At 36.2% G+C, this 26833-nt stretch overlaps 1 protein-coding gene across 1 annotated transcript; it reads right to left on the reverse strand.

The window, feature by feature from the left end:
* Nucleotides 1-2884: 2884 nt before the first annotated feature.
* Nucleotides 2885-17157, reverse strand: LOC144453102 (uncharacterized). Its single transcript, XM_078144379.1, has 17 exons — nucleotides 17140-17157; nucleotides 14601-14689; nucleotides 14112-14301; nucleotides 13426-13667; nucleotides 12327-12440; nucleotides 11862-11922; nucleotides 11280-11362; nucleotides 10841-10958; nucleotides 10166-10348; nucleotides 8624-8838; nucleotides 7129-7314; nucleotides 6723-6841; nucleotides 6339-6516; nucleotides 5628-5819; nucleotides 4778-5126; nucleotides 4101-4177; nucleotides 2885-3645 (listed from the first exon to the last, which is right to left on the reverse strand). Exons 2-17 carry the CDS (start codon nucleotides 14668-14670, stop codon nucleotides 3605-3607), a joined length of 2418 nt encoding a protein of 805 aa, XP_078000505.1. The 5' UTR covers nucleotides 14671-14689; nucleotides 17140-17157; the 3' UTR covers nucleotides 2885-3604.
* Between the last annotated feature and the right edge of the window lie 9676 nt (nucleotides 17158-26833).

Here is a 26833-nt window from a genome sequence, read left to right on the forward strand (position 1 = left end):
TCTAGGAAGTGCATTGATGCATTGAAAGACTTTATATGTATACAAAATATATGGTTTTCATAACTTATTTATAAATCTCTCAGGACCACCACCAGCACCACGACATCACCACGACATCACCACGATATCACCACGACATCACCACGACATCATCACGACATCACCACGATATCATCACGATATCACCACGACATCATCACGACATCATCACGACATCACCACGATATCATCACGATATCACCACGACATCACCACGACATTACCACGACATTACCACGACATCATCACGACATCACCACGACATCACCACGACATCACCACGCCATTACCACGATATCACCACGACATTACCACGACATTACCACGACATCATCACGACATTACCACGATATCACCACGACATTACCACGACATCATCACGACATCACCACGACATCATCACGACATTACCACGACATCATCACGACATCATCACGACATTACTACAACATCGCCAAGACATCACAAGCACCAGCACCACGACATCATCACATTACCACGACATTACCACGACATCGCCACGACATTACCACGACATTACCACGACATCACCACGACATCATCACGACATCACCACGACATCACCACGATATCACCACGACATTACCACGACATCATCACGACATCATCACGACATTACCACGATATCACCACGACATTACCACGACATCATCACGACATCACCACGACATCATCACGACATTACCACGATATCACCACGACATTACCACGACATCATCACGACATCATCACGACATTACTACAACATCGCCAAGACATCACAAGCACCAGCACCACGACATCATCACATTACCACGACATTACCACGACATCGCCACGACATTACCACGACATTACCACGACATCACCACGACATCATCACGACATCATCACGACATCATCACCACCACTGCTAACACCACAATTTTATTATTCTCATTTACATAGGTGATTACTGCGGAGATATGTAACGGGTCTGGATTGCCAGCTAGTATACCTACTGAGACTGCGCACATCAATTAGATGACGCATGAATATCAAGACTGCTCACATTTCAATATAATTTGCATATGGTTTACATATTCTATAAATGACTTTTACAAGACATTCTTTATATTCAGTACTCACGCTAGACAATATCTTTTGTTAGGACAGACTAATTTGAGCAAACTTTTTGTTGCAATTTCTGCGATAGATGCTTTAGAATATTTCGTTTCACATTTCATTGTATGTTCCATAATGTCTTTTGGTTGCACATGTGTGTTCTTTTCGAAGTCGTATATACGTCGGAGTAAATCACCAACAAACAGTAAATTGTTATTATATCGCGTCTTATCATATTTCCTAATTATTTAATCATATTTTTAGTCTTTATCTTGTAGTTCTGTGTTTATTCGAAAACTGTATTTTACTTATTCTATCACTTCAAGATCATAATAAAAGAAATCAACTTAACCTTGGAAAGCTTATTACTTGTTTGTTTGTTTTGTTTGTTTGTTTGTTTGTTTGTTTGTTTGTTTGTTTGTTTGTTTGTTTGTTTGTTTGTTTGGTTGGTTGGTTGGTTGTTAAATAAATAAATAAATAAATAAATAAATAAATAAATAAATAAATACAACCATTGAAGCCGTTGTCTAGATATGCCTCTGATCAAAACAGTGGGACATAATTTGATGATGCCTTCTAAGTCTTCCCCTTACCACACTATCAAACTGACATACAGGCGCACGTGATAAGCAGAATGAGACAAGTTTCATGCAAAGACACACAATGTAATCAGTGTCGGCAACTTATCAAAGTATAAACACCACATAATCCCCGGATGCCATAACTTTGTTTACTGGTAGAACGCTACACATTATAATGACGGAGTGTGCTAAAGACGTCGCGTGAATCTTCATCAGATCTTCTTTTTCTTCTTCATCTCCTTCGCTCCATCTTCAAATTACTTTCTACCAGCATATCTCTTTTTCTTAAAATCTTTCCTTTAGTATTTTCGTTCTTTCAAGTTATGCAAGTCATTCATATCCTCTTCTCATTAATTTCACATCACTTTCTCAAGAAAACAGTAGTTTGGAGAAAAGCGTTTACCTTGATTATACTTTATTCAATAAACATTTTAAAAGTGGAAAGCCGTCTCTAAAGAGAAAGGATAACTTGTAAATCTACTTTGTTATTTCAAACAACTTGAATGTTAAATGTGATAAAATACATTGGTTGTATTCACTTTCATTTATCAGTACAGAGTTAGTATCAATTAATTGGCGGAAATGACGTATGAGACTTGCGAGGCGACTCCTGTTAAACTTATTGTTAATGCAAGTCACTTCCGCCTAAGTTCGGATCGACTGATTATCTCATTGTTATCCAAGATTTAAATGTGAATTAACGAGGTATCCTTGTCATTTAAGGACAATGACCCTACCAATAACATGAAGTAAATATCTTAACAAAGACTATTGATGAAAATGTATAACATAGTATCATCTTTTGTAAAATGGGAGGTATTTATTTTCAAGATTGCTGAAATATCCATGGTAGTAAAATTGTATTTTTCAATGAAAGCAAAGTACATGTAAAGTGGTTAATGTTAGGAAATCAGTTTTGCAATCGTTCGATGATTATGGAACAAAAAGGGAGAACTAAACCAGACTAGAAACTCTGTAAAATGAAAGACGTCATTCTGATTGTTGTGAGAACTTACAATATATCGACCCGAAAGCTCTGAACTGTCACTGTAATACTGATTACAATGTACTAACATTCTCTTCAGTTTTGTTTATAATTAGTATTAATATAGAAAAGCCTTCCCTTAATCTGAACATAGGAACAATTCTATCAACGGATAACTAAATCTAAACCGGAAGTCCTACAGAATTTGATATTTTATATTCATATTTCCGATAACAAGTATTCACAAGAATTTGGCGGAAAAATATACAAAACTGAACGGAACTTTGAAGTGCATTTTACTAGGTTTATGTGATCGATACATTTCTATCTTACTCAAACAAAGAATGACAATTACAAGATAAAATTTTCTAATTAATGTTTTTTAAATACTAACACTTGTAAACATTTTAGGCATTTCATAGCCTTGTTTAATTGGACTTTTTTGAATGTCATTGAATGACAACTACATGTACACCCACTACCAATTGTGGAACACATTGAATTCCTATTGATTTAAACCCCGTCAATGAATAACAAATTAAAGAACGTTCAAATTTATGAAAGTGAATTCTTCAACGTAGTAAAGTACCAAATCTAAATTAAAACCGGTTATCTCCCAAATATTGTAATGTGGTCGTCAGTAGGATACATTGTATTACCCTTTCTATAAGCTTACAAGATATGACGTATGTGATATGGTAGTGACGTAACTGACGTATGTATTGTATGCTTGACGAGAGTGAGGTTGGTGACGAGAGTGAGGTTGGTGACTTTTACTGCATAATTTACTGTAAACCAACATACAATGACATTGAACTATGAAGACTAGAAACCTAACTTCCAGTTCCTAAACTACCTTCGTGTTAATTCGGAGATTAATTCATGACGGTATTTGTTAGTTTTCTTCTGTTCGCTGCACGCATTTAGGGTAGTCACCTAACGATTGGAAGAATAAGGAAAGGTTAAAGGTCAAACATACACATTAATATGTATATTAATAGAAATTAGTTTTGAATGTTTTCTGTGAACTCCATTTGATTCTGATTCACTGGTATGCATATTGAAAAATTAATGGTTATTTTACAACTTTGTTTGTAATTGTAATTATCCAATCTCTCTCTGTGATTCAAGACTCAAACCCATAGACGATGGAGACTCCAAAGTCTATGCTAAAACCAAACTGGTAAATACTTATTGGTACACGTGAATTTGCTGCAATTAGTGGCAAACGAAAATGTTTTGGTTTCGTAGGGATCCTATCCCAATCCCATTATAATGAATTCGACCGTTTCTCGTTCAACCTGCATACACATAGATGAACTAGTAACGTAAGATACTCTAAAGATATAATGCAATTTGCATATTTGATACAAAACGAGTTATATACTTACGGATATGGCAAATAAACTGTTTCTTTTTCTTACAACACTCATCATCTAACATGTAGGATATGGGTTTGGATCGCTTCCTATTTTACAAAAAGGGGATAACATTTGTACCTAATTAATCATCATCATCATCATCATCATCATCATCATCATCATCATCATCATCATCATCATGAAGAGTCATTCGTGCAGGTGAATAGTTACAAAAACATTAAACAAAGTGATGGTACACATATCGGACTGATCATTTTCTCGGGGAGGGGGGAGTTGATTTTTCAATCGAATATAGAAAAAGTCTCTGACCGTCTCTGTAAAACCAAAGCAGTTAACTTCACTATAACTTGTTTCTAGAACATGGTGAACCCCTCTCCACCATATTATATTCACACTCCAAGCATTTCATCATGACGCAGGGAATAGACTCTTTTGACTACGTCTCGCATTAAAATATTTTACAAGACAGCAACATCATATAATTAGCATATAATATTTATATAGGGTTGAAGTGCCAAAGTGAAAGTTTAATAGCATCTCGACAGTAAAAGATAGGGGGAAGAGCTTTAGACAGGGATATGTCCACCTCTCACGGGGATCTCCATCTAGAAGCTCTAGATTTTGTTTGCTTTATTATTTTAGATAATATTCTATATTTTGATAAAACATCAAATCACTCAACCTACTTCAACTGGCAACAGTCTTGACCAGTTTCTTCACATGCTCGGCTTGTGTTCTTTGGTTGTCTTTTTGACCATCCGGCTGTTTCCATGTTAACAGCAACGCCATCAACCCACATAAAATCGCCTTCGGATGTGATGTCATCACAGCCAACCCAGTAAGCCTTCTTGATAGGTACAGGTAAAGTTTTGGCATAGTTTCGTACTTCAGAATGGATGACGTCATCTTGAACTATGGCTAGGTGTGACGTTAAAGGCGTATCCAGGTCTTCACAGTAAGATTTGGCATTGTTCCAAGACAAGACAGATTCTAAAACAAAGATGAAGATGTCTGATCCAGCACACGTCCACTGGTCTGTAGGAAAATCAATAACAAGATGTAAAGTGAATGCCTTTCGTAGACCATGTCACTTAGTTCCACAAGCATTATTGGATTGTGAAATTCTGAACTACCATAAATGGAATCTCACTTAATTTGTAAGCTGGGCAGGAATTTACATGATCTACGAAAGACTTGTGTGTAGGTGAACTTTGAGGCGATGCAAAAAAGTTCAGTTCACCATAATGGTAAGAACTGGAGATGTGTATTAAGTTACATAGTGATCCAAACCTCGTTCTCAACACACACAATGAACCTCATTCGGGCATGCGTAGGAGCCGACCACTGAACTTTTACTTATTTGCACATTTTCATTATAGCCATCATCTCAGACTGGTATCACTGTAGCAATAGTAGGTACAACATACGCCACCTTCTTTGGCCAATGAGAATAATTGGCGGTCTCAGATAGTGTCGTAAAAAGGTCTATGGTTTTATGAAGAATGACGGGCATAGACATAGCAATGACAAGCTTACCTGAACCTTGACAGTCGACAGAACAATCTTCGTTTTCTTTCTCCATTCCTTCACAGATAGTGACTGTTTCACACTTTCGAGTTCTATGTCGTTTGCCCCAACTTAAACCACCAACACAAACAGCAGGATCTGTCAGTTCACATGTGCTCCATTCTGTCCAAGCTCCCCAATCTTTCCCAGTTTGTTCAGCCACTGACAAAATAGAAATATATCAATAACTGAATATTGATTATCAGGGAGCCTTCAGTAATTACAAGGGGGAGGGGGATCATTCACAGTACTAGTCCGTTGTGTAAAATGTGACCCTTCCGTCTTTTTATAGGTGTTCCTCCCTCAGTTGCCTTTCTCTAAAACATGACCCTCCCCTGTTGAAATATCCCACCAATGATTCAAAAACATCAGGTTAGAATGACAAAAGTAAAATACTCTTAATAACGTGTAGTTGTCAGACATTAAGCAATGATTATACTATATCAAAATTTTTAAAATGAATTTTCAACTATAGTCTTTAACGGAATTTGTCAAATACAACCACATTTTGAACAAACCCAATTAATCAAGAGATACAAAGCTAGTCTGTTTACGTATGTACGTCACGTTCTCTCTCCAGATCCACTTCAAATGAGTTCATGCGATTTCACAAACGAGCAAAACGAAATGACAGATCCGTGGTATAGACAGGCCAATTGGAAGCAGACATAAATTACAAACCTTCAATGCTGTACACATCTAGAGCATTAATTGTACCTGTACCAGTGTAACATTCATCAGAAGGTCCGCCATCTTGGTACAATAAATTGTCGTCTGCCGTACTCATACTGAAACATTTCCCGCCAAAACGAAGTGCAGCAATGTCATGCATCAAGTGCGCAGCAGCAAGAACACAGTTCTGAAATTAGAAAGTCACGTATAAGGACGTATTACTTTGTCTAACCTATGTGCTAAATTTGAATCAATCAAGCTAGGCATGAACAAGTAATAGACACAGAGTAGAGAGACAGATAATGATGTAATTCATTTTGTAATCCTTTTACACATCACAGTGAAATCAAGTGAAAGTCTGATAAGAAGTTATCAAAATTAAATTGAACTTACTCGGGCTGGATCATCTCTCTCCCAGTAGTTGCCTGTTATATAGGGATTACCAGTTCCTTCAAGAGTTGTTAACAGTTCAGACTCGCCTACATCACGCCAGCAACCAATCCAAGTGTAACCTACAGAATATATATATATACATAGAGTTTCATCCTTCTTTCGCCAAGTAGAGTGCTCGATCACCTTGGAGAGCTATCATATACGATCCTTCTGGTGAAACGGTCCGTAGTGTAAATCCACAATGTGATATGAGACTCGTCTTCTTATGTATATATATATATAATTTATGACAGAAATTAGTATTACTTTAGTTTCTTTTCTTTATGTAAATATTCACATAGTTAAGCATAAGTTGGAAACCGATCTATATAGTAAACCCATCGCATCTCACTAACATTCAACTTACTGACTTCATCCGGGCATAGAATATCCATACATGTTCGTTTTTCAATATCATCACCCTGACATGGCAGTCCATTCTCTGATGGAGGCGGGCTATTACATTCCCTATTTCTCGTCTGAATTCCACCGCCACACGTGACTTCACATTCAGTCCAAGAGGTCCAATATGACCATCCACCATGGAATGAATCTTAAAGATAACATAGTATAAAGATGGTCTGTGCATACATAGTCATTTACTGAAGAACAAACTTCTAATACATCTTCTTTCGCGGTAATCTTTGCCTATTTTTTCAACCTCCATACAACGATTCTTTTGTGTGTCTACATGACGTCATTATAATTCACCCCATCGTCATTTTTTCCCTTTCACTATGCGTTAATGGAAATGGCACTGAGATCAATATCAATGATAGCTGTATTAACGCTTATTACTTACAGACAGAATATTACAATGTAACACTCACAGACATGGTTTATTCGGTGAATACATTATTTTGAATAAAGTCACAGGCATTTTGTGGACATTTATGATCTGGGATTACACTAACTATTTATGGTACTGAAAGTTTGTCTAGTAATAACCTTATTTGATTGCCACTTTTGTGAGACACTGTTGCAGTAATTATTACACTCATGCAGTTACTGCTACACTCATGCATTTACTGCTACAGCCATGCAGTTACTGCTACACTGTTGCATTAACTATTACACTCATGTAGTTACTGCTACACTGTTGCAGTTACTGATACATCCATGCAGTTACTGCTACACTCATGCATGCGCAATTACTGCTACATACTCTTGCAGTAACTATTACACTCATGCAATTACTGCTACAGACTCATGAAAAGGCACACAGAAGCTCACTGAGCAAATAAATAGAGATCTACTTCAATTATAATGACAGACTGTGCTTTCCCCACAACTTTGATCTTGTCGTATTTTGTAAAGGACTTTGCTTGTTTACCACCTGTACAACTCACATATTAGGGTGTTTGTGGAATAGTGTGCTGAGACTATCAAAGTGTGTTGTACGCTACATTATTAGTTTGAACTTTGACAGTTTCACACCGACGGATTTTAAATGTCTGGATACAGTATGACGTCTCTAAAAAGGCGATACTTGGGGAGTCCAGAACAGTTGTTTCACTTTACGGGCAAATAAACAATGTGTGTGCAGATAACCCTACCGAAATTGGAAATTGTATTTTGCTGTTTTGCAACTCTCTGGTCACTGTTTTGGAAGTCCTTGGTAAAACTTTAGAAGTAGCTGTTTTTAAACTGACAGGTCGCAGGTCACATGTAGAAGTCACACTTTCGCTATTCACCGTCCCAGTTTTGAAAGTTTTGAAAGCATTGAAAGTTGCCTGTCGTACTTTTGGAAGTCACAGGTAACATGCACTTTAGAAGTCGCTGCTTTGTAACTCACAGGTCTAGGTCACGTGATCGGTCCTCCATACGAACAAACGTATTTATATAGAAAGAGTCAAACTTACTGGAACAGCCGTAAAATGTACTGACATCAGCTATGTCTGAGGGCGACATACCATCTCGTTGTCCAAGTATAGCAGGATCAACTGGTTGTATTGGATCTAGAGTTGGTATAGTACGATCGATAGCAAATGAATTTGCACGATAGTGTAACAGAGATTCATAATCATAGTTTACTTCTTGCAAAAGTGCCGATGGATGAATCACAAAATTGCTCTCTCTACCTGTAAAGTGTAACAGAAGAACACTAACGTTACGTACAGTCACAATGACAGACAGACTTTCGAAATTTTAAACCATTTTCAGACTATAACTATAACTGTGATATGTTGATATAATCTATTGATATACATTGATGTAAATACACTCTCAGTAGAGTTGTAAAACTCTGTACGGCTTTGATAGCAAGTTTTTCCCAAATGGCGACACGTATTCAACTGTTTTTCAGGGACTTCCAGTGTGGTGAACTTCCACGATGGTCGAATGTATGGAATCTGCAGGCTTCAGGTTCGAGCCCCGTCGCTGCCATTTGTTTCTGAATGGCTAAAAGCCGTGGGGAACATTTGAACCACTGTTATCTCATTCGACCCAGCTGTAGCTGTATAGTTTGGAACCTTGTAGGATAGAGGTTACAATTGTGAACGCTTGAATGTGAAGTCTTCTGTGCCGATATAGTTCCAGGTGTAATAATCGCAAACCTCGCAAAGCGCGTTGACTTGGAAAGCTCTGTAAAAACTATACTGACCGACACCTTATTATGGTTATACATTGTCAGTTTTTATCTCTTATTATAACACTTTAGAAAGTGATTTTTCCTATTTTTCCTTCGAATTAATTTAAAAAATCAACATTGCCCTCTCTCCTATTTGTGATTAGGAAGCCGTCAGTATTTAAAAAGAGGAGGGCTGGGGGGGGGGGGGGATTGGGGGAGGGGGTCACTTTTACAAATTGGTTCTCAGGGGAGAGCCATATTTTAGAAAATGTAAACTATGGGAGGGTCATATTTTACTTAGACTCATTGTAGCGTGTAACATTACATTATTTTGTGTTTTTTTTGTCACCCCATCGCTGCCACCAGTTCCAAATCAAATTGTTGCCATTCGGGTTAGGGTTATTGTACCATGATGCCTATATCAATTGAATTGATTGTCAGTTAATGCGATGTGATGAGAGGAGTGAACCAGGTGTAAAAATGGAGCAGTTGGGTAAGATACTTGGGGTAATGTTGGATTTAATACATTGCTTTCACACACATGCATATGGTGCGGCGGTAGTAGTGGGAAATAACCAATGGCTTTAAAACTTTCAACATGGTGGCAGCGGTGGGATTAAGTCGTTATCATTGATTCTGAGACTCGTGACCTTTTACATGTCTAACACCATCCTAATAGACTCAGCACTTCATACTTGATGAAATTGCAGTACACTTAAAAAACAAAAGAAATTCTCTTACGCGTCGATAGGGGTATTCCTTTACAAACTGCTCGTTGATTTTGGTTGCTGTCAAATTACCGGAAAAGTATATGTAAAGATTACAAGGTGTACACCTACCCCTTATGATATTGTCATAGTTCACTTTCACAAATTCGTCTCTGTCATCTCGCGATTGCTCGTGTAGAAATCCAACTGAGTGTAATAGTTCGTGCATAGTTACTCCAATGGTGTAACATCCAGATTCCAATGACAGCAACTGTGGACCATATGGGTTTCTTCCGATGAATGATCTACATCTGTTAACGTTGGACAAAACAGTAATACAGGATAAAGGTACAGATCTAGACAGACAGACAGACAGACAGACAGACAGACAGACAGACAGACAGACAGACACGAATAATACAGCTAAAAAGTATGCAATGCGATTGCGCTATCTGACAGACAGGAATGGTCAAAAACCTACTGAATGAAATTCAACTACACACAAATGAACGGCGAATGTAAAACTTAAATTATATCTACAATTTGTCATTTTCCTCCCAAGTTCAAGCAAGTGTGTATCAAAAGCTAAATTGTATGTATTATTTATCCAAAGCTAAGTTTCTATTCAAAAATAGGGCCAAGAAAAGTTATGAGATCTGATCTGTTCACGTCTATTGGTGGGGAATAATTTCGATTTTTCAGTAAATCACTGCTTTCAAATCTTGTAAGCGCGGGAAATCGATGTTATAGTAGTTAAAATAATTAGATGATCTTCAAAGTGGGTGGTAGTCAGTGACACTTACCCGCCATCTTTGGAGATGTTTACATAACTTGTCTGGTCTGTACGTTCAATAAATGTCAAACACGTCTTGTCTTCAATCTTGGTCATAGCATTACTGATAGTCTGCTTTTCATATGAGCCTTTAAAACAACACAACAACAACAACAACAACAACAACAACAACAACAACAACAACAACAATAATAATAATAATACAAACAAGAACAAAGGTGACTTTATAAATTATCATTTAAAGTTTGGATCGTCCAGTGCGTGCCCATTCCCGTACACTCTCCATATCACCTTAATCAGTTGACCGTCTTGCTGGACAAAAAGATTTACCAAATCTTCAACAGTGTTACAATGAAACATTGTAAAAATGCCCCGGAAGCCAACCCAGGTAATTTTATTTGCAACAAATCTCAGAATCTACATTGAATAATAAATGATGAAATACTTACTAAACGTTTTGGTTGGGTCTAGTTTATAATATACTTTTGCATCAGGCCACTTCATAATATCATACCAAATGGCAGCTCTCTTTCTGCAAAGTACAGTGAATATGTTGATCAATAATGAGTATAAACGTGACGGAGAACATCACGACTCAGTATATTGCACGGCCATAGGGGGCACTTGCCACTGCAGGTACAAAACTACCTGTCACCAACTCAAAGGTAAACTCGGCATACACACTCTAAAAGCTTCATACAACAACAGGCATGTATAGACTGTCACAAATACTCATTTGTTCCACGGACTATCAGAGACTGGAACAGTTTACCACAGGATATCATCAACATAACAGATCCCGAACAATTCAAACATTAGCATTATCAGCATACAACAGAGCCCAGGACAGCAACATCAAGGACTAATAACAATCATTTGCATACACCACATCCTACTCGTTTAGTTTATATGTATGTATGTATATATATATATATATATATATATATATATATATATATATATATATATATATATATATATATATATATATATATATATATATATATATATTCCTCTCTTACATATCGTACCTGGTCGGTCCCTTTGACTTTAACTCAGGAGGCAGAATGATGTCACCTTCAATTGTACCAGCTACCATCAAAATGACATGTAAATAATTAGTGTATGTATGTATGTATGTATGAATGTATGTATGTATGTATGTATGTATGTATGTATGTATGTATGTATGTATGTATGTATGTATGTATGTATGTATGTACATTGTATGTATGTATGTATGTATGTATGTATGTATGTATGTATGTATGTATGTATGTATGTATGTATGTATGTACCCAAACACCCATCTATACAAAAACATATAAACCGTGTGGCAAATTGACAAACTCCATACTTTCATGCAAGTTACAGTAGATTGTACAATATATTTAGAATGCCTGTACTTTGCTTAGTTCTATCACAGACAAGTAAGAAACTTGTCTGTGGTTCTACAATATATTATATAAATACCCAAGTAAATACTCTTTACTTACGAATGTTCTCACTCTGTTTTTCAATAATTCCAGAAACTGAATTTTCCTCAGCAATTAGTGCTTTCTCTTTTGCAACTTTCTCTTTCTTCAGTTTTTTAATTGCGTGTTTGTCAGCTGGCAAAGATGTTCAAAATTAGTCAACGTTACTATGGCTACGTACGTACATGCACAACTCCTTTTTGCGTATTGTAACAAATATCTGGAAAATACTACAAAAAACCTGTTCAAAGTTGAAAATTGAATAAAATATTACACAACAATGCCAACGAAAGCCAATGTAAATGGTAGCACAAACTGGCCTCCGATAACAGTAAATGTATTGACCGAAATAGAAGGAAAATAGAGGAGGGCAAGATATTAGTTCAGGAGCACAAGAAATACGCTGTTCACTGCACGCCGTCATCGTTTAGACTCCCCAGATGTGATGGGTGGTTGCCCATAGTTACAAGACTCACGTGACTAAATCACCGCCTAACTTCCTGCAACTGACTGACATACAAAAATAGTCGGATAACCGCACCTGAAATTCAGGGATCTTTCACATTTCTCAGCCAGATACCGAGTATATGACTGCCCACAAGTGCTGACTGAGGGCGCTAAAATGTCCCAATATTTCGTAACAGTATTGTACATCCCATGTACTACTAGCTGCTACACTGGAACGGTTTGTTTTAAGGCTGGGGTCAGATACAAAGTCTTTTTATAAGTAAATGACCAATATTAAGTGAATATATCTCTGGTTATGTGATGAAAAATGGTCCCAGTAGCAAATCAGTAAAGCAAATGTGTAGAGTATTTGTTATTGTACGTAGAGTAACAACCTTTTTACAGTTTTTGCATCTTTTGCAATCTATTGACGTTTGACCAATGCCTAACCGTTCAAATACTTCTACATTGGCTACTCTTATATATATTTTACGAATGGATTTTAAACAATTGATCAATGGCTACCTTTTGACCACTAGCTGTTCTTTCAAAATGTTGACCAATAGCAGTTCTTTCAATCTTTTGACCACTAGCTGTTCTTTTATACTTATACTATTTCAAACGCTTTCAAATGTGATTCGTAATAATATTTGCATATAATTTGCATATCTACCTATGTCACCGACGGCACATATGTATTGGTTAACATCATCACAATTTGCATATTGCCATAGTAATTTTTCTTTCTTTGCGTTTGGTACAACGAGTACACAGTTGTTGTCTTCCGAGTTGTTATCGTCCTCGCTCCAGGGGTAGACCTTATTTGGTTTAAACTTGCCAAGTTTTTCACCATCCACCCAATATGGATGTGTTTCTACGGCCAGCTCGTGTAGACCTATCCATGCTGTGATGTTGCTTTATTTGATAAAATGGAATAATCATGAGAGCATTTGTTCTCGAAAACACACACACACACACACACACACACACACACACACACACAATATATATACACATTGTACATACTTAATACACACGTACACGCGCGCACGCTCGCCCCCCCCCCCACACACACACATACATACACATACACATACATACACATACATACATACATACATACATACATACATACATACATACATACATACATACATACATACATACACACACACATACACACACACATTCATGCATGCATGCATGCATGCATACATACATACATACATACATACATACATACATACATACATACATACATACAGACATACGTACACACACATACATACATACATACATACATACATACATACATACATACATACATACATACATACATATATACATACATCTACTTACTTAGCCGCCCATTCGTCGATTGCTTTCCGTAGAGTACGTTTTTCAAGTTTGACTAAAGTGCCGTTTAATTGTGTTTCACCTTTCAGTTGTTCGCATTGTTGACGTGCTTCTTGCCAAGACAGGCGATCCTCCGATAAAATAAAACAAACTCCATGGAGATCTACAGTGCAGGTATTAGTTCTTGTGAAGCCTTGGATGGAAGATAGATAGATTGTAAAAAAAAGTAATGATATATGTAATGATAAATATCTTCATAATATGCAGATTATTGTCCAGATATATTCATGGTCTAAATAATGCTATAGATTCTTTAAGTGTGTTTTGATGATAATGAGAGTGTTGATTTGATAATATTTGAACCTTAAAGATTTGTGCGGCGTCTCCTAATAAGTGTTAAAGGTAACGTTGTTATTACGTGTTTCTTCAACCTTGTTAATAGTCAAGATGTAGAAGCATTATTAGAAATAAAGAAAACAGAACTTAACGTACCATCAGCCAACGATGATAACACCAACGCAACTAGGACAGTGGCGAACATTTTTTGATAGACCGAAACCATTCCCTTCCAAAACTTATAGCTAAAATGCAAAACATTATAAACTTAAATTCAAAGAAAATCAATTGCTAGGCAACAGTGTTATAATAAGAGATAAAGTAATTATGCATTATCCACGCCCGTCTAGTATCAGCAAACATATCAACAATGGAAAACAAATAATCTACTAACGCTATACTCCCCAGAAACGTTACCAAGATTACTACATTTTCTTCCTCCACAATTTACAACGAAAATCATAAAAACTGAAACAAAACGTAGCTACAGACTCATCATCGACCTAGGCTACAGACTCGTCATCGACCTAGGCTACAGACTCGTCATCGACCTAGGCTACAGACTCGTCATCGACCTAGGCTACTGACTCGTCATCGACCTAGGCTACAGACTCGTCATCGACCTAGGCTACAATATACAGCTCTATAATGGATACAGAATAACTTTGCTATGTGTCTACATTAACAATTCACATTCAAGGGGATTTGGACACGAATTCTCGAGTTATAATATCGATTGGTATTTTACAAAGCGTTTAGATAATATTGTTTTATTATACACAATTACCTGATTAAAAGAACCATTATTGTTTGAATATACACCTCTTTAATTCAAGCTGTTCCGTAGTTCAAAAAAAAGTAGGTCCTTTCAATTTATAGCCCTGATCGAATGCCATTGTCATGGTACGCGAATGTGTATGTGTGTGTGTATGTGTGTGTGTGTGTGTGTGTGTGTGTGTGTGTGTGTGCGTGTGTGTATGTGTCTGTATGTGTGTGTGTGTGTGTGTGTGTATGTGTGTATGTATGTATGTATGTATGTATGTATGTATGTATGTATGTATGTATGTATGTATGTATGTACATTGTATGTATGTACAATGTATGTATGTATGTATGTATGTATGTATGTATGTATGTATGTATGTATGTATGTATGTATGTATGTATGTATGTATGTATGTATGTATGTATGTATGTGTATGTGTATGTGTATGTGTATGTGTATTTGTCTGTGTGTGTGTGTTTGTGTATGTGTATATGTCAAACAATTATGACGTAACGTATACTATGACCAGTCTGCATCTACAAATTTGCATAAATCAACTTTAGTTTTACAAAGTTAACGTTTTAACCCTTTCCAATAGAGTTCTCTAACTAATCTAACATCTAACAGTGAATATCCTTTTTTCCTTTTATGTTCATACTTTCAACATTTGAATGTTATTATAATTACTATTACACGTACAACCATGTTGCCCAATCCAAACATCCCACAAATGTACGATTAACAGTCCGTACTTCTTTCATATCTGGTATTTACACATTGAAATAAAGTATATAGTAAAACCAACATTAACACCTTATTGAGAGGTAATCTGATATTAAATATAACTCGTTCAATAAAGTTCTTTCATATTTCCGATTAGGGTTAAGATCCCCTATCTGTCAAACTTCAACACTGACCAACTTTAATACGCGCTCACTTCCAGGTATATTACAATATTCATCTTCTTAGTACAGACCGACATTCGTAACCAATTCAAACTATACACAACTAACAAGACTCTGCTACTGTCGACAGAATTCAACGTATAATGGCCGCATATTTTGAAATTGCGCTCCCGTCCGGAATTCTTTACCCATGCAACTAGACACTTTCAAGAACAAGTTGAAAAAAAGGATTCTGTGTAGATTAAGCCCCTTTGGTGCTAATGAAGAGAACAGTATTATAGTTATGGAGTTTGGAGATATATATAATTAATTAATTAATTTGATTCATTGTTTGATTGATCAGTTAATCAGAAGGACAGAACTTTCAACAAAAATACTTTAGGTCTAACTTCTTTGACTTCTCACCCACCAACCCACCCACCCATACATGCATGCATACATACATACATACATACATACATACATACATACATACATACATACACATACATACATACGTACATACGTACGTACGTACGTACGTACGTACGTACGTACATATATGCATGCAGGCAGGCAGACAGGCAGGCAGGCAGGCAGGCAGACAGACAGATGGACGGACGGACGGACAGACAGACAGCTAGTCAGTTTCAATTTGAAGCAATTTAGTCGACATGGACACCTCAGCATGATACAAGATGAATTTAGAAATGTTCTACAAGATCGAAAACGGCGTTTAAAATGAACTTTGTATCTTTATTCCAATAAAACTAATGTTGTACCTCGTTTGTTCGACTTGTATGGTGCATTAGACAACTACCCGCTGCAGTTCGGTATACTAAATGACTGACGCAAGCATGTATAATAAAATAACAAGTTTACTTCTTAAAGTATTAAAATGCTCAATAGGGGTTATTTTATAACTAGCTTTAGCCTTAAAAAATAACTAATACAAAAGTACAATCTTTTTGTAAATGATTGTGAAACTGTAGGTCCTATTTCATCAATAAGCTTATTGCGAATATGAAATATAGGGATAACTTACCCACAGCTGTGTTCTGTATTAATGTGCACTAAATAATGCCAATAAACAGCCAATGTGTTGGTATGACACCCCTACTCTATTTAACACAATTCCATTGGACAATTTACTAATAATTAGTATTAAGTGGTCATAAATTATTACTGTTGATTCATGGGAAATACATTACACCAATATCATATTTTAAAATTTCTATCTATCTATCTATCTATCTATCTATCTATCTATCTATCTATCTATCTATCTATCTATCTATCTATCTATCTATCTATCTATCTATCTATCTATCTATCTATCTATCTATCTATCTATCTATCTATATGTCTGTCTGTCTGTCTGTCTGTCTGTCTGTCTGTCTGTCTGTCTGTCTGTCTGTCTGTCTGTCTGTCATATTTTTGTGTATAACTACTATGGAATGTAACTAACTAACTAACTAACTAACTAAAGATAACTGTTAACTGTCTGTCTGTCTGTCTGTCTGTCTGTCTGTCTGTCCGTCCGTCCGTCCGCCCCCCCTCTCTCTCTCTCTCTCTCTCTCTCTCTCTCTCTCTCTCTCTCTCTCTCTCTCTCTCTCTCTCTCTCTCTCTCTCTCTCTCTCTCTCTCTCTCTCTCTCTCTCAAAACAGTAACCATTTCGAACGAAAATGTCACAGGCTGTGTCCCATTCATCGAATTATGGATATTCAGCAAAGTAATATTGAAATTTTATTTGAAGGCTATAACAAGGCACGGTTTACAACAAATGGAAAAGGTGAAGGTCAATTTGACAACTATCATCAATTCGACGAGTCAGATGGTAAAACGTAAATAATACATGTATTTTTGAATAATGCAATTGTTGAGCTGTCAAATTTATCAATCATGTAAAAACAGCTGACGTTTGCAAACAAACAAACAAACAACCGGAATTCACTTTATTTGGTGACAGAAGTGTTCGACTTCGCGATTTCGCTAGTCAGCACAATTGACTATGCGGTAAAAATATTTGACACCAAAATTCTGGATTTTCTTTATATTTTCGTAATATCGAACATTTTTTTTTAGACTGAAACGACAGAAATTATTATAATTTAAACATTGGCATCAACAATTTTATTTAAAATTGATGGAAATGGTAAAAAAAAGAAAGAAAACTCTTTGTATTTTTTATGTTTCTGCCAAAACACCCCAAAGGCAAACATTATGTTTTTACATTACATACAACGTGCGCGCACACGGACCTGTCAGCCTATTTTTACTCACAACTGTAAAAAGAGTTCAACGCGACAAAGAAAAGGTCACACGTAAAATTGAGAGTGATTACAATATTATTCATTAAATACCATTACTAACATCCTGTTTACCAAGATGGTACACAGTTTGAATAATGAACTAATTTTTTAAAAAAGATATCATTAAAACAATTATACAACGAAGGTGTGAAACGTCCCCAAACAACAAACGATAGAACAGACGTATTGAGATTAATATAATATAATGTAACTACTACGGAAACCAAACTATAGCCAAACTAAGCTAGGTACAAACTCTCCCTATTATTACAACCACGGAAACCAAACTATAGCCAAACTAAGCTAGGTACAAACTCTCCCTATTATTACAACCACGGAAACCAAACTATAGCCAAACTAAGCTAGGTACAAACTCTATTATTACAACCACGGAAACCAAACTATAGTCAAACTAAGCTAGGTACAAACTCTCCCTATTATTGCAAATACGGAAACCAAACTATAGCCAAACTAAGCTAGGTACAAACTCTCCCTATTATTACAACCACGGAACCCAAACTATAGCCAAACTAAGCTAGGTACAAATTCTATTATTACAACTACGGAAACCAAACTATAGTCAAACTAAGCTAGGTACAAACTCCCCCTGTTGGTCTCTGATAGCAAGTTTTATCCAACAATCTATAAATTCATCCTTATTCAGGTTTACACTATCTAGATCGGGCCTGATAAAAAAGATTGTGCGGTTCCGATTACGCTCAATTTTAGAATAGGCGGGGTGGGTAGATTTTTTATTGTTATTTTCTTTTTCATGTTTGAGTGTCTAGTTCAGGTAGTTACGTTTTCCGTTGTTTTCCATATGGCCTCTGTACGTGTTATTGGTTTCTTCTCATCTGATGTACAGTTATTATAGATTGGATGAACAGTTTTATATTGTCTTTTTAAGTTGATGTCAGTTTCCGCATCCACTATCTCTGGCGAGACTTCACAATTTTCCCGATTTTATTATTGTTTTATCGGATATCTAAAAAATGTTTATGGTCGGCAGTGAAAAACTAGGTGGGGTTGGGGAACCGGAACCAAACAAATTATAACCAAAATAATACTTTTAGTTTGTGTGTATCTTAATAGCACATTCAATTGATTTTCGTTGTGGTGTTGCTCAGCCAATATACAAATAATAGAGAAATTCCTCAAAGGGATACTTCTCTAGAGTCGTGAAGTGCGTGGCCAGGGCTTATTTTGTAGTTCGTAATGAGTGGCTATTCATATTGTGACGTGTTACATCGATCGATGTCCAGTTACTTTTGAACATAACAGACGTTGGACGTGTTGTTGCTAGCTAACCATGCAGTTTGATCAGACCTCTGTGTTTGGAGGTATCTTCTACCTCCAAGGTAAATTACTGTATCCTTTTATCCATTGTTTTTCTTTGTTTCAATTAATTTTCCTGTCGCACACCAAACTATACCAAACTTCACCAACGCCATGATGATGTTTTGCAAAAATAGAAGCAATTTTAAGTCTGACCCGAAAATACTATTAGGAGAATGAGAAAGACTAAACTTTCATAAATGAACTTTCATAAAACTACTATTAAAATCAAGTAACCTGAAACGAAACTTTGTCTGACTGAAATCTTCGCAACACTGCCACATTTTATCGTCTGACTAAACAAAAAAATCTTACCAACATTGCTACATTTTATCGTCTGACTAAACAAAAAAATCTTACCAACATTGCTACATTTTATCGTCTGACTAAACAAAAAAATCTTCGCAACACTGCCACATTTTATCGTCTGACTAAACAAAAAAATCTTCGCAACACTGCCACATTTTATCGTCTGACTAAACAAAAAAATCTTACCAACACTGCCACATTTTATCGTCTGACTAAACAAAAAAAATCTTACCAACACTGAAATATCGTCTGACTAAACAAAAAAATCTTACCAACACTGCCACATTTTATCTTTTGACTAACCAAAAAAAATCTTACCAACATTGCTACATTTTATCGCCTGACTACATTTTATCGTCTGACTCAACAAAAATCTTACCATTAGCGATCTTGTTGAGCAAAATTTACTGTAAAGTTGGTAAATGTTTTGTAGATCCAGACGACATTTTGTTTCAGGCCTCGTGATTTATCCGTTCACCAATATAGACAAGTACAGAATGGCCTCAAGGGAAGTCTGTTAGGCTTGATAGTCTACGTTTTAATGGGTTTACCCTACTTAAACGTTTCAAAATAGCAAAATAGAGAAGACAGTGTCTACAACTATTCATGTATTTAGAATCAAAACAAAACATTGCTTTCGTGTGATGTTGCTTACGGGCAAACCAAACAGTGTCTCTTGGATTCACTTTACTATTACCATAACGTTGCCAAAGTTTGAGTGTTCCGTTCAAGACTTGTTTTTTGATGCGGGTTCATTAAAAAGAAAAGAGTTATCATTTCTCTCTGTGTGTCGATTAGTTTTGCACAACAAATACATTAATAATGATATATCTATGTTGTATTACGACTCAATCTATCTAATAACGTATAATGTATCAGTTGTTGTTCGGGCCGGGGACGTTCCACACTATCGTTGTCTATCAGTAATTGTTTTTTGTCGTTATTATTCTACCGAGCTATCAACTTGGCATTAGAGATGGTACTTACAGTATTTAATGAGTATTGTAATTATTTTATGGTGACCTCTTTGTTACGTTTAACTAACTTGCGTTTAACCAACTATGTACACCTACTAACGAATGGGCTTCACAGGTCTGTGTGCGTACAGGTCTGTGTGCGAACAGGTCTGCGTGCGTACAGGTCTGCGTGCGTACAGGTCTGTGTGCGTACGTAATACAGGTGTGTGTGCGTACAGGTCTGTGGGCGTACGTTATACAGGTCTGTGTACGTACAGGTCTGCCTGCGTACAGGTCTGTGTGCGTGCCGGAGAGCGTCACGGTATCTGGCATGACATGACATTTGTTTGCTCGAAATCATACCATATTTGAAATTTAAAGAACTTTTGATATCATTTATTTAATCATGATAATTACCATGATAATGAGAGTCCAACAGAAATATCTGATTTACGAGAGTAATCCCGACGTCAAAACTTTCAGTAAGTAAAGTTAATGTCTTTATTTATATGTATTTATATACATATGTATGTATGTATGTATGTATGTATGTATGTATGTATGTATGTATGTATGTATTTATGTATTTATTTATTTATTTATTTATTTATTTATTTATTTGTTTGTTTGTTTGTTTGTAACAGTCAGCTGCTTTAAATTAAGAGCTTTTATCAATGTAGATTGGTTTCATATACTACCTAAACTTCTAATGTATGTTGAACCACATGTTAACGAACTGATCAGGAAATCTCATCAGGAATTCGAATCACTTGTCTGTCTGTCTGTCTGTCTGTCTGTCTGTCTGTCTGTCTGTCTGTCTGTCTGTCTGTCTGTCTGTCTGTCTGTCTGTCTGTCTGTGTCTGTCTGTGGAATTGTTTCATTGATGACGTCATGACTATAAATAAATGAATAAGAAATTAAAGATAGGTCCTTTTCAAAGAGAGTTGATTCAACGTTGTCATGGCGATGCTATGTTTAGTTTGAACAACGAATGTGTCGTCAACTCTTAACAGATATTAGTGTAATCATCTTTGTAGGAAAGACTTGCAGAAATTACGCTAACAAAATCGTGGTGCACCATCACGTGACCTGTTACGGCCTCTAACAGGTAGTTACAACACGTGAAGGAAAGGAATGCGATAATGCGATACAGGCCTAGGGTTATATAAACCGTAACTTTATTTATATGACAAAAATAACACTTCTTCAATGAATAACACACAAACGATCCGAATGGAAAATACTTACAATTGAATGTTATTGTTGTGAACATAACGGAATTCAAATGTCATTTTTCCAACTAATAATCTACATGCACAAACACCAACGAATCTGATGGAAACCAATTTTAATGATAATTTTGTAATTGTAGGGGCTGGGGGTTGGGGGCTGGGGGTTGAGGTGGGAAATAAACCCTTGTGGTTGTGTAAAATGTGATTCCACCTGCCTCTGTTTTTCTAACCCCACCCCATTCTCTAAAACACCCCCCTTTCTTCAAATATGCAAAACATGGGTTAAATTCTGTCAGACATGAAAAACTTAAGGGACACGATCGATATCGACATTGATTTTTCGGCATGGTTGTCAGCAGTAATTTGACTGATGTGTCCTAATATTATGATACAATGGTGGCAGTGATGGGATGTGGCAGCGATAGGATTTGAAAATCAAAAAATAATGCAAAGTCCGATAACACAATGAGTGAGTGTAAAATGTGAACCTCATTTAATTCGATATTTTAAATATCAGGCCCTCCCCCAGAACCAATTTGTAAAATGTGAACCCCTAATAATCTCGTCCTTCCCACACCTGTAATTAGTGGAGGATCCCTTAGTAGTGAACAATAGAACAGTTTATATACTTTTCTGCTACAGCGGACTGGAGAATAAAGTGATTTCTACAGTTGTTTGACGTTTTACGTTTTATTTTGTATCCACTGACATTTTATTCGGTGTTCAATTCCTGACGAAGGTCCTCTGTGCAGGACCGAAACTTAGAAATAATTCAAACCTCATAGGAAGTGAGTTCTTGTAGATTTATATTTTAACTCATACTTGATAATTTGAAATGAGATCTGTATCTAAAGCTAGAATTGTTTCAAGAAAATAAAGAATTGAATGGTATAGAGGTGGGATATACGTTGAGCTCGAATAGTTGTCTTGATTTTACGAGCAGTAGAGAACGTCTTCAGAGAATAAAGTAATTAAAGTAATTTCACTAGGCAGTGAGACACTCGGTGATCTTTACCGAAAGAGGAAAAGTTATGACATCTACATAACAGTAAGACAAACAGAATAAAAACAAAGATCCAGATATAATATTTACAGTCTCCTCATATTTCGATGATGAAATACCAACCTTATGATGAAATACTATGACATGTGTTTTCCCATAGAAGATAGATATATTTTACCCTTTCATTGATTGGGAGGGTTATTAAACTAACTTTATAGCCCGCAAATGAGCCATTGATACATTCGCTCGTTTCTGAAACTATTGTTATAGGCAATGAACTATTGTTATAGGCGATGAACTATTGTTATGTGTTGAACTATTATCATGTGTTGACTTGTTATGTTACAAAATAAATTAAATTACCATTTTACACAATACATACCCGATGAATCTAAAGGTCATTTGATACGTATGGGAATTCTGGGACTTTGACAGTGTGATTGTTGGTATGGTTCTAATATCCAATACCATGTATAGAAAACACCTAGTTCACGGACAACGTTTGCTGTATAAGGTAAGGTAAAGTACAGTACGTACGTATCATGTATGTATGTATGTATGTATGTATGTATGTATGTATGTATGTATGTGTGTATGTATGTATGTGTGTATGTATGTATGTATGTACGTACGTACGTACGTACGTACGTACGTACGTACGTATGTACGTATGTACGTATGTACGTATGTATGTATGTATGTATGTATGTATGTATGTATGTATGTATGTATGTTTACCACAGACAGACATGAGATGTTTACCACAGACAGACATAAGATGCTTACCACAGACAAACATAGATGTTTCCAACAGACAGACATAAGATGTTTACCACACACAGACTTAAGATGTTTCCAACAGATTGACAGACATAAGATGTTTACCACAGACAGACATGAGATGTTTACCACAGACAGACATGAGATGTTTACCACAGACAAACTTACACTGTTTACCACAGACAGACATATGTTTACCACAGTCAGACTTAATGTGTTTACCACAGACAGATATACGATGTTTACCACAGACAGATATAAGATGTTTACCACAGACAGACATAAGATGTTTCCAGCAAACAGATAATAAGATATTTACCACAGACAGACATAAGATGTTTACCACAGACAGACATAAGATGTTTACCACAGACAGACATAAGATGTTTCCAACAGTGACATAAGATGTTTCCAACAGACAGACATGTATAGATGCTTACAACAGACAAACGTAGATGTTTCCCACAGACAGACATAAGATGTTTACCACAGACAGACATAAGATGTTTCCAACAGACAGATAATAAGATATTTACCACAGACAGACATAAGATGTTTACCACAGACAGACATAAGATGCTTACCACAGACAGACATAAGATGTTTCCAACAGACAGACATAAGATGCTTACCACAGACAGACATAAAATGTTTACCACAGACAGACATAAGATGTTTCCAACAGACAGACAGACATAAAATGTTTACCACAGACAGACATAAGATGTTTCCAGCAGACAGACATAAGTAGTTTGCCACAGACAGACATAATGTTTACCACAGACAGACATAAGATGTTTACCACAGACAGACATAAGATGTTTCGAGCAGACAGACATAATATGTTTACCACAGACAGACATAAAATGTTTACCACAGACAGACATAAGATGTTTCCAACAGACAGACAGACATAAGATGTTTACCACAGACAGACATAAGATGTTTCCAACAGACAGACAGACATAAGATGTTTACCACAGACAGACATAAGATGTTTCGAGCAGACAGACATAATATGTTTACCACAGACAGACATAAGATGTGTAACACAGTCAGACATAAGATGGTCCCATATTTCAGTTGTATTTCTTATATCAACTACATTGTATGATACAATGGTACACACATACCTAGCTTAAGGGACAAGTGCTAAATCGCCATACATTGTCGCACGCAAGCTATTTCATCCAAGTTATGAAACAAAGTGTATTGGTGACAATATTGCGTTAGACTTGAGATTGACCTTGACTATTTGGGATGAATATCAAAAATCGTATCCATTTATGTACAGAAGCATTGTATAGTATCTTTTTCTTATATAAAAGCTTTTAGTTATTTCCAGTCACGTGATTCCGCTGTTTTCTGACCGTCTATGTCTCTGTGTTCTTCCCTTACGGTAACCAACTCACATTTAAGTGTCCGACATCACAACCAAATAAAAAGAAGTCCAGTTGGCTGTGTTCTGCAACAAACAAACTTTCTGTATATCTAGAAAAATGCGTGTAATGTATGATGAATATCAATATATATCGTGATCGCTACTACTACGACCAGAAGAGAGTTGAAATGCTGTTACATAGGTTACTGAAAAACAGAAGTTGTTTTGACGTAGACACGTGAAATTGTATTTTATTGTACTTTGTACAGGCCATTCAAGGAATGCATTGATCTCCTCTAAGAACCATAATTCGAGAGACAAGTGAACTTTTCACAGTATATTTAAAACTATCAGGAATTTAGCGTATTTAGAAGAAAGGTTATTCGTCAGCTTTTCTTGGACAGAGGAAATTTTATTTGGTCACATAGGTGTTATATAGATTGTTGTCGCTATAACTTAACATGTGTTGACTTTTACTCCTTTCATCCTTTAGATCGCAGACGACGAATATGTATAACTTGTCGAGACTGTAAATGGCCAATGTTTTATACCACTTCTAGCCGTCCCGTTACTTTGTTTATACAAACATCAACCTTATTTGCACTTTATTGTTGTGCGCAGAAGACGATAGACTTTAACCGTGTTTTCTTGTTTGGATGTTTTGTTTCGATCACGGTTGAAATTCTTACCCAGACGACGGAAATCAAAACAGTTTTTATATGTTACGTAAGCCAAATAAAACATTAGTGTGTAAATTCTGCAGACACTCGGAAGGTATGGACATGATATTTGAGCTTCTCATTTTTCCAGCTAAGTTACATGTAAGCTGATTAGGAGTAATTCTTGTGGCTTTACGTAAACATCTTAGAAGTTTAACCAATCCTTTTTATATCCGCTACTCAACTAGAGTGTTTTAATAACCAAACTGACATTTTTCGCGTGCATTGCATTTAGGAGGTTACTGAACTTCGAAATCCTGCATGTCAAGGAAACAGTGGGCGGTTTCATTCACCTGGTTTGTAACAGAAAAATCAATCATCTGTTGTCAGTTTGCAGATTATCGTGTCCAAGTCACGAATACCAAGAGCAATATGTCGCTAAGAGTTTTGATCATATATGCAGTATTTTCAGTTACCAGTGGTAAGTAAACTTATCTGCTCATCATATTCGTGTGTTTTTATGTCAGAACCATTCACGTCGCCAGCTTGTTACATTTGTAGGCATATATAGCAATAATTCTTATAATTCTTGTAGTGTTTACGACCAATTACCGTAAAGAGGCATGTGATCTTATAATTCTTGTAGTGTTTACGACCAATTACCGTAAAGAGGCATGTGACTTTACGACGATGATTTATATTATGCCATCAATAAATCTTTGAATCGAATTTCGTGTGCATGAAAGACATTCTCACAAAAATCGATTGACAT

The sequence above is a fragment of the Glandiceps talaboti genome, chromosome 23, assembly GCF_964340395.1.
Source record: "Glandiceps talaboti chromosome 23, keGlaTala1.1, whole genome shotgun sequence".
In the NCBI taxonomy this organism is placed as follows: Eukaryota; Metazoa; Hemichordata; class Enteropneusta; family Spengelidae; genus Glandiceps; species Glandiceps talaboti.